Source organism: Nyctibius grandis, chromosome Z (genome assembly GCF_013368605.1).
Source record: "Nyctibius grandis isolate bNycGra1 chromosome Z, bNycGra1.pri, whole genome shotgun sequence".
In the NCBI taxonomy this organism is placed as follows: domain Eukaryota; kingdom Metazoa; phylum Chordata; class Aves; order Nyctibiiformes; family Nyctibiidae; genus Nyctibius; species Nyctibius grandis.
Genome location: NC_090695.1, coordinates 94,228,407 through 94,240,580, shown reverse-complemented (window position 1 = coordinate 94,240,580; position 12,174 = coordinate 94,228,407). Strand labels below are relative to the sequence as shown.

At 44.3% G+C, this 12,174-nt stretch overlaps 1 protein-coding gene across 7 annotated transcripts; it reads left to right on the top strand.

The window, feature by feature from the left end:
• Positions 1-7,368: 7,368 nt before the first annotated feature.
• PSMG3 (proteasome assembly chaperone 3) lies at positions 7,369-10,668 on the top strand. 7 transcript variants are annotated; one of them, XM_068423452.1, is made up of 3 exons: positions 7,369-7,549; positions 8,148-8,365; positions 10,134-10,668. In XM_068423452.1, the coding sequence occupies exons 1-3, from the start codon at positions 7,516-7,518 to the stop codon at positions 10,284-10,286; spliced, it is 405 nt and encodes a 134-aa protein (XP_068279553.1). In that variant the 5' UTR covers positions 7,369-7,515; the 3' UTR covers positions 10,287-10,668. The 7 variants fall into 7 exon arrangements, with proteins under 7 accessions (XP_068279553.1, XP_068279554.1, XP_068279557.1 ...); XM_068423453.1 differs by lacking the exon at positions 7,369-7,549 and adding an exon at positions 7,623-7,693; XM_068423456.1 differs by lacking the exon at positions 7,369-7,549 and adding an exon at positions 7,737-7,811.
• The last annotated feature ends 1,506 nt before the right edge of the window (positions 10,669-12,174 follow it).

Sequence of the window (12,174 nt, the reverse complement as noted above, 5' to 3'; positions counted from 1 at the left end):
CCCGGTGTCCTGGCCACGTTCCAGTTTGAGTAACGACGTTCTGCCAACCTACATTCCTCCAGAGGTTTCAGCAGGATGCAATTTTCTTCTTCCTTTTTGTCTTCCATTTCTGGGTAGTTAATTCTGGACAGTGTAAAACACTGACCATGTTCCACCCCAGCGCTTGCTGCATTTCACTGATGGGGAAAGTGGACTTTGAAGTGAGCAGGACCAAAACACTGCGTGAAAACACATTATTAATAATAAACATCTTTCAAAACACTTTTGTACTTTTCTCTTAAATTCTGGTATCAATTTAAAATGTATATCTGGAATACTACTGAGATCCCTGAGAAAGATCATTGTCAATCTCAGCAATGAGAAGAGAGAAGCGCATTTTAAGTTGTAATCAATACACTTATGACACAAATGAAAGGGAGATGTTATATAAGGATTTTTTTTCCACTGGCGAGAGTCCTGACAGCCAGTTATTGCAGTGAGGAAAGGAAGTCATCCAGATGGACTCTCCGTCACACTAATGAAGCCGTCTCATAACTGTAACAGAGACCTCATGTATCTGCTGTGACACTTCGCAAATCCGGGCATGAATAAATAACCAAAGTCCAATTGAATTAACCTCCAGCTGATCAGCACTACTAAACAAATTATCCTAAACTCTGAACAAGATTAGAAGGACTGGCACAGGCCAGAATCATGTGGCAGGAGTGTTAATTCAGTTTAACAAGTTTAAACCTAATCCCCCAGTGTTCTCCGATCTCAGGGTTTCAGGGCAAACTGGTTCCAAAATGCTCTTGGAAGAGATAGGAAAGGAGGCTCACATGAAGTTAAGAGTAAAAACATGAGCTCAGCCTGGAGTCGCCTAGAGAAACAGAAGAATTGCAAGTGTAGAGCAAAGACTTAGGTAGAGCATTTCTTACAGAGACAGAATAGAGCAGGAAAATGACACTGATTTCCTTATGGAATATTCTAACCTCATTTCCAGGATGAAACTTAAAAAGTTGATAGCACATCTGCTTTTCTTGATTATCATGTTTCTTCTGCAGAAACAGGATTCAAGCACCTGCGAAATAAGGGACAATATTTTACTTTAATGCCATTTTCCCCAGTATATAATTGTATTTTTCTCCTAAGTGTACATTTGTACTGTCCATCAAATGCACAATTCAACTATCACAAACTTCAGTTCACTACTTAGAATGGCACTAACAAACAGTTTAAATACTTATTTCTTTTTATGTTGATCCATAAAATAATTTATGTGGTCAGTTAAAATTAACTTTAAACTTCAGCTTTAACAGACTCAACATTTTGCAGGTTTCTGAAATGTTAAATCTGCTTCCAAGAGAAAATATTTATTCTATTACTCTCTAGAGACAGGAACGGATGTAGCAAACTCTACAAATTTTCTGAAATGAAGATAACTAGGATTTGAAGCACTTTTAAACACCAATCCCTGCAGCATATGCACGTGCCTGACAAAATCTTTCAAATCACAATATTCCTAATAAATGTATTTCCAATCTTCTGTCATAGAGAAGTCCTTCAATATGGCTTCCAGTTTCCTAAAATTTCACACTTTTTCAGAGACAGCAAGTGAATTGGGTTAGTGTAGGTAGATGAAGACTGAGATCTGAGAGCCTCTCCATCCCACTGAAGGGCATCTGCCCACATTCTTTTGCCTTGTCATGGCATGTCTTTATGCAGGTCTGACTTTGATTTGTTATTGTGATCTACAGCATAATTAATGTTTTATGTGCTAAGCTTCAGCACCAGAGAGGATTTTAATTTTGACTAGATGGCAAAAAAATTGAATGTACTGTGAAAGAGGAAGCATTCAGACATCAGGCATTTCCACCATCTCCATCTTCAACACCTATAAAGAACTTAAAAAGCAGATGGGACCAATCTTCACCTAATATTCAAGAGTAATTCATAATACCAAGAAATCATTTTGTTATTGTTTCATTTGCAAGGCACAGAGTTGCCCCCTTTGTTGGGAAATGTCTCAATGTTTCCACATAAGTTTTGCAAAACAAATACCTCCTGTAATTCTGAAAGTTTTGTTACACAACCCTCAAAATCAAATCATGACCTGTCTGCTGCATACTTTGCTGTTATTTATGCAGTATATAATCAAAAAGTAAATATTTATTTTCATTTTCCACTGTGTGCACTGACTGATAGCTCCCAAAGTTAACAGCAGCATTATGAACTGCAAATGATGATACATCGTCAAAGTTGAAGCCATTTGGTTATATGCTTCTTACATTTTCAAATATTCCCAATGCAATTTCATAACTGTCTTGAACATAATAAGACAATAGATTTTTCCTCTTTCAACTGTGTGATAATGAACAACTATTAGAAACACTTTATTATTTCCAGAGTTTGAGGGATCAGTGGCCACAAAGAAAATATGCCCTTTTCAACCAAGTTTTTAATTGTTTTCTCACTTGAAAGAGGAGCTAATTTATTACTGGCAGCACACAAGGCATTTGTCTCATCAAGATGTATCATTTTAACTATGGGTGAATTCTAGACAACAACACTATTTAATTTGCTGTCACAATTAAGTGATTTATACAACTGACTATATTACTAGTATCATACTAATACTCTGACATTCTCTTGTTGCTTCTGCAAGAGCCATGTTGTTATTTTCTGTACTTTCGCACTTCTTAGGAACAGAGTGGTATGAGTTTTGTTCTTAGAAGCTATGCTACAATTATTTTTACGACCCACTCCATTTGCATGCTGTCTTTCATCTGACAGACCACCACAAGCAGCTGAAAAACTCCTGCAGAAACTATAGTGAGCTTCATGGCAATTACCACTGTCTTTACTGATACATAGAAATAATTTCTTCAGACAATCCAGTAATGCAAAGCTTCTGCTGTTCGCAGGGTGGATCTGCTGATGGATGACACCATCCACAGGCGCTGTCATGGTCATGATGTATGTAGGGTTGTTATTTGACAAATGAAAATTATGTAAACAGTACTCAAACTCAATCTGGCCTCATGATGACTCTGTCTGCTCCACACCCCCTGGCTACACTACAGCCAGCCAGTGTCCAGCACAGCCAGCTGTTATCTCATGATAAATATCAGGGATAAAATTATCATTAGACAGCACCAGGTTGACTGCATGATGTAATCCTGACTCTTTTAGGTAGCTGGGGCTCCCCATAGCTCTCTTAGGTAGTCTGGAGCTATTCTGGAGATGTATTTCATACATTCCAAGAATGTCATTTTCATTTCAGTGGCTGCTGAAATAATTTCTGAGGGTTTTTTTGCAAGGAAATGTAGGATCTGCTGGTTTTAAAGGTACTGAATATATGAAAACTGCTGTTCCAGATCAAGCACCCAAGAAAGCATTTTCAGCAACGTCCATCTGTAGGTGTGACTTGCCTCACTTTTGCCAGGCTCTGAAATCTCAACAGTAGCCCCATTCTGAAACTCTCCCCCAGCACCAAGGGAGCTCCTTTCTCATCCCAGCCCCATGGATCTGAAGTCCTCCTTCTCCAGCCTGCACAGGAGCTCAGAAAACACAAATGACACAGCACAACAAAGTCCTACAAGGGCTGGAGTACTTCTCTATTTATAGGTTGCTAAATCTGACTAAAAAAAAAATTTCCAAGGAGCTCCAGTCAAATTGCTACCTAGATGTTTCCAGGCTCAGCCAGAGCATGCTGGCTTACTGCCATGTTTTTAAATCCTACCCTGTATGCTGAGCTTCACAAGAAAATATGCTAGTGCTCATATGTGGGCAGTTACATTTACACAAACGTTAATGAACATTCCCATATTGTTTCCTTACTAAGTTGCAAATGCAAGAAAACAAAACAATAGCATGACCTGACAGTCTCAGGCATGTAAAGACATCCAGCATTTCCATTTCAGATGTGCAGCTGTGTGCAGCTCATGCAGAAAGGGAACAATTTGGTTTTGAGCTTTATGTTTATTGTTTCTTAAAGGACTCTGTTTTTTCTGGCTGAATTCTACACTGGGGAAAAAAAAAAAAGGTTTAATCAACAACTAAATAGCTTAGAGTGGTTCTGCAATTCCTGATTGATTGGCTTAGCCTTCCTCTTACTCATGCAACGAATGAAATAAGAGTTGTCCCATGCAATAAGAGCCATGTGGACAACTTAAGCACAAAGCAAACCTCTTAGACTTGTCTCTCAGAATAAGGAATAATACTACGCATCCTAGGGAGCACCGAAAAGGGATCAATGCACAGAAGAGCCAGAATCCCCTCACCTTCCTTCAAAATATGAGCACATAAAATGAGAGCCTCAGAGCTTTAACTCTGAGAATGCTGTTCAGCTATCACCTAATCCTGGACACGTCTGAACTCCTCAGCTGCTCACACTTTAACCTCAGGCCTCGCTGCAAACCTGATGCCCCGTTTCTGTCCATGTGCAGAAGCCGTTGGGTTTTGGTCATGTTTGGCAGGCCCATAACTATGTCAGGCTGAGATCTAGAAACCAGGAGGTAAACCAGACGACTTCAGCCACAGCAGGCTTAACCCCTGACTGGGGGTAGCCAGGTTCAAAGCTGTGTTTCCACTTTGCACCAAGCAGTGACAAAGCCTCTTTCCACTGACTGCAGAGAGAGACAGCCGGGGAGACCCGACTTCTGGGGCTAAAGCCAGTCTTTGAGAACAGCCTCAGGTGCACTCCTCTACCCACTTCCCCAGGGGCCACAATTCAGCAGTATTTTCTGAATGCTGCCAGACAATTTAAATGCAGTGGGAATGGCTTGAAAGCACCAGGAGGTGGATTTCTGCCATCCCTCCTACCCCTTTCACACAACGGCCCCATGGAGAGAGTGCTCACACAACCCCGCACCACCCACATCCCCCCAACCTTGCTGTGACAGTAATAAGGGGAAGAGGAGCACTCTGATACTGTCTGGCCAGAGGAATGTACTTAAAGGCAGCTCTGCTTCACGTACCTGATTTATAACAAGGGTCAGAATAATTCCCAAGCATCTCCCGCATCGGGGAGCAAACTAATTCCTTTCCTCTCTCCTCAGCTGCGCAGCCCAGAGCCCAGCTGCACCTGAGGTTCCAGCTCACAGTCTATATTCTGCATCATAAAAGATACAAGAGAGAAATCTAAACTAGAGAAGTAATAACCTGTAAACTAATAAACCAACCCAGCACTTTGATAGCTAGGCGCTCCCAGGAGCAGGGATTATTAATGGATGTCCTGAAACACTATGTGCCTAGTTTTCAAGAGAAGTGGGAAACGTTTCTGACGCTCTATGGAAATCATGCATTTGCTCTATAAAATCAGTTCAGATAAATGCAAAGATTATTATAAAAAGCAGCCTCCTTCTAGTCTACACACACACAGGTACTTAAGCAGTTTAAAAAGAAGAGTAGTAAAAAAATGCTCAAATAAATAATAATAAAGGTATAAAGCTGCAATATTATGGGTAGTTTTTCTTGTCAAAGTATGGGGCTGCACAGTCATTGATTTTCTCTGGTAACTGAGATACTGACACGCACGACTCATGTTTCTTCAGCAGTAAGTGCATGGGAGTGGAAGAAGGGATCCTGAAATCCTGCAGAATCTCCAGCCGAATCTGAACTGCTGTCTTGATTCTTTATTTCCCCTGGCCGTAAAATGGGGTATATTAACAATCTGTTATGCCAAAAGAGAGTTTATGAAGCTAAATGCAATAATGTTTGCAATGTGATTAGGGAACTTTGGAAGAAAAGTGCTATAGATAACAGGAGTATAAGTATGGATACGTGTCCTTCTCAGCCAGAAAATGTTGGAAAGCAGGTGGCAGGCAGGCAGACAAACCCCTCGGGAAAGGTCCCCTTATCTGCCACAGTGTGTATTCTCAAATATCCATCCTCTGCCTCAGTCACATGGACAATAGGAGCCTTCTCCTTAGTTCATTTTTTTTAATGTATTTACTTTCAGTGATGAAGATTCGGTGGCCAGTTACCTCCTGCTGTCTGCTTCTTGAGTGTGCTATATCCCACCTCAGCTCCATGCCAAAATGAGATATCTAATTGATTGAAACTATTAAAGATAACTCTTTCCTCCCAAACTAACGCGAAACAGTGAAGTATGGTGTTTCCATGTTAACCTGAGCTAGAGTGGACTCTCTTTGTCCTCCTGTCATGTAAAAAATAAAATGGAGACTTGCAAGGATGGCAGGAAGAATCTGGTCCTTTCTGTTTCCTGAAGTAAAATTATTCTGTGGAGAAGGCAGTGCAGGAATAAACTTCTTTATGAGTCAGGAGGCTTTACTTGACAAGAGCTGCTATTATCTCCGTCAAACAGGCAAAGCCTCGAGTGATTGTGGTAAGCAAGAAAGAGAAATGTTGGTTTTTCACAGTGCTAGAAAACAGACTATTTGCCAGGTTGCAAGGAGTGCCGAAGAGGTATCAAGCCTCTCTGAATTAACCACAAGAATAACCTGCTGAATTAAAAGCTTTTCCGTGGACCTCTGCTGCTCTCTAATGGTGTCTTAAAGGATTCTCAGCACAAAGTTTACATGCTCTTCCTGTAGTCAAGTTTTGTTAAAGCTTTTAATACCAAAAAAAAAAAAAAAAAATCAGGAGGTTCTTAAGAGAGGTTACACGAATGGATAATCCAGAACTCAAGTTGCTATTGAGGCAGCACACAAAAGCGGGCAGTGGAAACGACAGTAAAGGAGAGCTAACACGTAGAAACGAAGGTTTGGAGCATATTTTAGATGCACCAATTGCAGAAGTCTGTTAAGGTTGCACACCTCTGAGAAATCCCAATGTTCAGAGCTTTGTATAACTTAGCACACAAAGTTATTGCTCATGAGTACTGGTATTTCAAAGAAGAAAAACAACAGCACTGAATTAACTGTATGCAATTAACAGCAAGTAATGTATTGCACGTATTGCTCATGGGACATAAACATTTCTTCTTGCGCTCCTCTCACAGATGTCCCCATCTCCCCTTACAGCACTGTGGGGCAGCTGCCATCGCTCACTCAAGCCCCGTGCTTCGCTCATGAAGCACCTGGACCACGCATGGAGTATTTCAGTGCCGAACACGCTGCCGCTTGTCCCATTGGCAGGGAAGGACGAGGCTGGGTGGCCTGTTTGTGACAGGGAGGGCAAGGCAGAGGGCAAGGCTGCCCCGATGGCCCAAACCCAGCCTTATTTTGATGGCAAAGCACGCTCGGGGGCTTTAAGTGTGGCCCAACAACACCCAGTGGGTGTGAGCCCTCATGTCCCATGTGGAAATGCTGGGGGGGGGGGGAAGGAAAAAAAGAGCAAAATTAGCAGCCTCCGTCCAGCCCGCAGGTTCACCACGGCCCCTCACGGGCCTGGGGGGCACACGCCACTCCCTCACGGCCACGGGTGGGGTAACCGCCGTGTGACATTCCCACACACACCCCCCCGATGGGAGCCGGTGTAAAACAGGCAGACACCGGCCGAGGAGGCCGGTCCGGGGAAGGAGCCCAGCCCCGGGGCCAGCGATGCCCCTGAGGAGAGCGGCGGGGGCTGGGGATGGCGCCTGCCGGCTGCCGGGGCGCGAGCGCGGGTAATGGCGGCGCTGAGGGGAGGGGAGGGCATGGCCGCCCGCCGCCATCATCGGCCCGCGCCGCCGGCCGGCGGAGGGAGGGGAAAGGCACCGCTTCCGCCGCGGCGGGCGGGCCTGGGCGGAGAGCGGCGGGGCCCGGCGCGGGTAGGGGCGGCGGGGGCCGCGGGGGGAGAGCGGGGCTCGGAGGGGGAGAGCGGGGCTCGGGGTCAACCCCGCGGTGCCAGCGACCGGGAGGCTGCGCGGGAGGGCACGGCACGGCACGGCACGGCACGGGGGGTCGGGCTCGGGGCGGGCCTGCTCCGTAGGTGCGATCGCTGTTAAACCGTGGCTAGCACGGAACCCCGCACAGGGCAGCCGGTTCGGGCCGGGGGCGCGGGCCGTTGCTGCAGGGCGGTTGAATTCCCCCTCCCAGGCAGGGCCGTGGGGTGCTGACCGCTGCTCCTGCACAGACACGCACCTCCGGATGCTTCTGTGCTCCGAAATCGCCTTAACCTGCATGTTTCAAGTGAAGAGCGATGATTCAGGCTTTTTATAGCCCATGGTCATTGTTCTTAATCTAATACTGTTTTATTGTTGTTCCATTGTTCTTTTTCCGCAGCGATGGAAGCGAGTCCCATCGTGACGTCCAAGCAGCGAGAGGAGGTGGTGCACGGGGTCCCGACGGAGGTGGTGTGCACGGCGTTCTCCAACTCCGTCCTCGTGGTGGTCACACAGTACGGCAAGATGGGGACCATCGTCTACGTGGACCCCAACACGATCGGCGACAACGTGGGCAGGCCCTCGCTCACCACCAAGGTGCTGCTGGGCAAGGATGAGGTGAGAGCGGACACACAGTGCAAGGAAAAGGGGGAAATGTTGTAGGTGGGGCTGTGCGAGTTGCCGGGGAGTTGATGAATCACAGCAGTTAAGCGGTGTTTGCACGGTGGTAAGATTAATTTAAAAATCAAGAGGGGTTCATCACGAAAGTATGCGTGCTCATCTGCTCTTTGACATAACACCACAAGTTTAACTAACCCTGAGTGGTTTGGGGAGTCTGTTATTTTGCATCCTACAGCTTCCCCGTGTTTATGGAAAGTTTAATAAAGCTCCTGTTGATTTAAGGGTTGCAAGATCAAACATGCAGCCTTTGATAACCTTTTTTGGGTTTCTGTTTCAGTACGTTTGTTTTCAAGTCCCTTTTCTTGTCCCCACCCCCCCAATCTATGCCAGCCCCATAATGGACTTTAGTTGCCCTCTCCCAAGCATGCCTGCCAGCACCTACCCGTGATAGAGTTTAATTTGTTTTGCTTCAACAAAATGAGTTTTTATCGACCATTTTACAAAGCTGGAGAGAAAGCAGAAGAAAATGTATTTCACAAGGTGTCAACTAGTCAAGCATTAAAACAGAAAGTTACAGAGCTACAAGATTATGAGGTTTTCCATCAGGGTTGGAGCTATCAAATACTACTTGCTTACCTTAACTATAAAAACTCCAGCAACGTAAGTTCCTGATTCTGTCTGTGGCTTCCCCTTATGGAGTTCTCATTCTTCAGCAATAGCCTTTCTTCTCTGGGTGGGAGATGCTTTGCTTTCCCTGGTGTGATACCTGCTAATTCTGACCACCTCCAGCCCCAAGCTGGTTTTGTGTTTTATTTGGAAATGCGAAGTGCCTTTGTTTACTTTGTTACATAGTATTTTAAAATCATTTTACCAAGTTAATTGATCTAAACTGTAAGAAAAGGCTTTCACTAGTTTGCTGCCTTCCTGCTTGTTGCTGTTAACATCCCCGTTTGGGATGATGCACACTTCCAAACCACACTGGTAGCTAAAATCAAGCAAACTCATCCTTTTGATAAATACATAGCTGTAGGTGTAAATAAAACCAAGCTGGATGTACTTGTTAAAGAAACCTCATTAAGAAGATTATATCCCTTTTCTTCCCTACTTCAGCCTCGCTACTTATTTCTGGTTTTCCTTATTCTATTAAAAACAACATGTCTTTTACACATGGCGTGCAAATACTCTGTATATTTGGGGTCTCTAGGAATTGCAAAAATACCAGTTTTTTTCCAGAGCTTGTCAGCAGAACATACCTTCTTCAGCAGCAAGTTTTTAAAAGAAAATTGTACTTGGAGACTTCTTCAGAAATCTGGCTATGATGGAAATAGAGGCATTTTGATTAGTGGCATTTCATATAATTTGATATTTGGTGGCATAGTTTGGGTGGGAGGATTAGCAGAAGGAAAGATTCTCCGTACTGACTTTCCAAGTTTTCCAAACCAGTGCAAAACCTGATTCAAGCTCAGCTCCATTAAGTCGTTTCAGGGTGGTTTGGGTGGCTGTCACTCACGGCTAACTTGTAAGCTAGTTGAGAAAGTGCTTTCTAAAGTTCCCTGTACTGTGGCTTGGCTTTGCTGACCAGCCAAACTGCGTGTCTGTTCCCAGTCATGTTGGAACTGCTCAGCAAACTGCACGCTTAGTCCAAGGCCAGTATTGACAGGTTCTCGACGCACTCCATGTCATTGCAGGACTCTTCCTCTCCTGACTCGTGTGGGAGGGCTCTCCCAGCTGTAAGAGTATACATCTGTATACCTTTGCTTTTCAGCCCATCGTCCACGTTTGTGCCAAAAACCTGGTGGCGTTTGTCTCTCAGGAAGCTGGGAACAAGCCTGTTCTTCTCGCCATGGCTTTAAAGGACAAGACCATGGAAGGAATACAAGCTCTACGGGAAGTGATCCGAAGTTGCCAAGTGTGGTGAAGTTGTGCCATCTGGATTCAAGGAAATGATCTTGAGTCCATGACTCATCACCACTTATTTAAAAGGACAAGAAATGAAAATGATGGAATGTCTTTGTGCTGGTTTTGGACGTACTGAGGAATTTAATGAATTTTTCTCTACTGTGTAGAACATTTGTGACAGGTTTGCAGTCCATATATTCAGTGATGAGACGAGAACAATTGTCTCAACACACAAGAGAAGTAGTATTTTTATCCCATTGGGTGGGATGTGTAGTTGGGAAACGGCATGGCTCTGTGTTTGTGTCCTGAGGAGTGACAGATGCCAAGCTCTGTAGCTACGCTGTACCGCAAAGGGGGAACACCCAGTGCAGAGTGAATAAAAGAAACATTGACAAATCTAATTTTACCTGTTTTCTTTTTTGCTCTGTGAAAATCACTTCAATTGAAATACGAGCCTTGGTAACAAATCAACAGCAGTTGCATAATAGGAAATATTTTCTTGCCTGTTTTTAAGGAAATGAGTCCTATATGACTGCTTTTGTCTTTATGTCAGTTCCTTTCCTGATGTAGTCTGAATCCATTTTCCACTTTCACTCCGATTTTAAGGAGAGGCAGATAATTATGCTCTGCAAATTTCATGAAAGCTGACGTCAGGGTGGAAGACAGGAACCCAAATTAGTGGTGAGAAAAAGACAAGGTAACAGCTGCATATGGATGACATGGTACCCACACATCGGAGAGGCAGCACGTACATAGCTTGGGCCACCTGCAATGAGCTGTCCCTCTCCTAAAGCGCCTGTCATAGGAGATGTGGGGATAGAAGGCTTTGGGGGGGTTACGCGGGGGTGTTTCTTCTGAGTCTGTTGAAAAAAGTTTTGGGTGAAGTTACACAAGTTGATGCAATGCTTAATAGCCAAACTTCTGCCATTTGCTTGGAAAGCACGTTTGTTTTTACCTCTTCTTGTAACAAGTAACATCAAGTAGTAAATTTTTAAGTGAGCTGTAACACTTTTGCCATGTAATGAACTTGCCTGAGCAGACAGAGGCCAGGTCTTGGATTCTGGGCAAGGAAAACTTGCGCTGTGTTAGGACCCATTGATATCAGCGGTATCGGCACAGAGCCTGTGCCTGCCCCATGTAGATCCAGTTGCTGGGTCATTTCTGTTGCTACAAAAATCCCCTAAAACTAGAAAAGCAGAAAATGCATTTCGAAAGGCCTCTTTTCTCTGAAGTAAGGGTTATTTACAGTATTTAAGGGATTATGAGAAATGAAACTTTTAAAAGTACATCCAAACACTTCAGGCTTGCAGCTGCCCTTGACAAGAAATTTCATCTAAAAATAATTTTCCGAACTGTGCTTCCAAGAACCAAAGATTTGCATCTGTCAGAACTCCAAATTTCCCCTCTTTTACGCTTACTTTTTTTTTTTTGTCTAGGAGAGCTGAGAGAGGCATGTGGAATTTGTTAATGTTGATCCTGGTTCGCTAGTAGGGATTCTTTCCCGACACAAAATTCAATGTATTTCCTCAATCATGGTGCTCTTATGGTGTCCATAGCTCCAGAAACTTATCGAAACCATACGTTACTTAGCAAATTGAATGTAAATCGCATCTTCCACTGTGGTGATATGGTGGCGTATCACCCCTGGAGACCTGGGTGTCACTGCCTAAAAGCCAACCATGAGTTAACCACCTTAATTTCCTGGTTCTGTGTGCTGCCAGGTCTGTGCAGGGTAGTGGGTGAAGAAAGGACGCGGAGCTCTCTCCGGTTTGATGCTCGGAGGAGCCAGGACAGACTTATCTTGTGGCCTTTCCACGGGCGATAAATTAGACCACGAGCAATCGGTCCTTCGACTTTGCTCCTCTACGCTCTGCAGTAAACCAGGGGAAAGGCCTGCCACAAAAAAC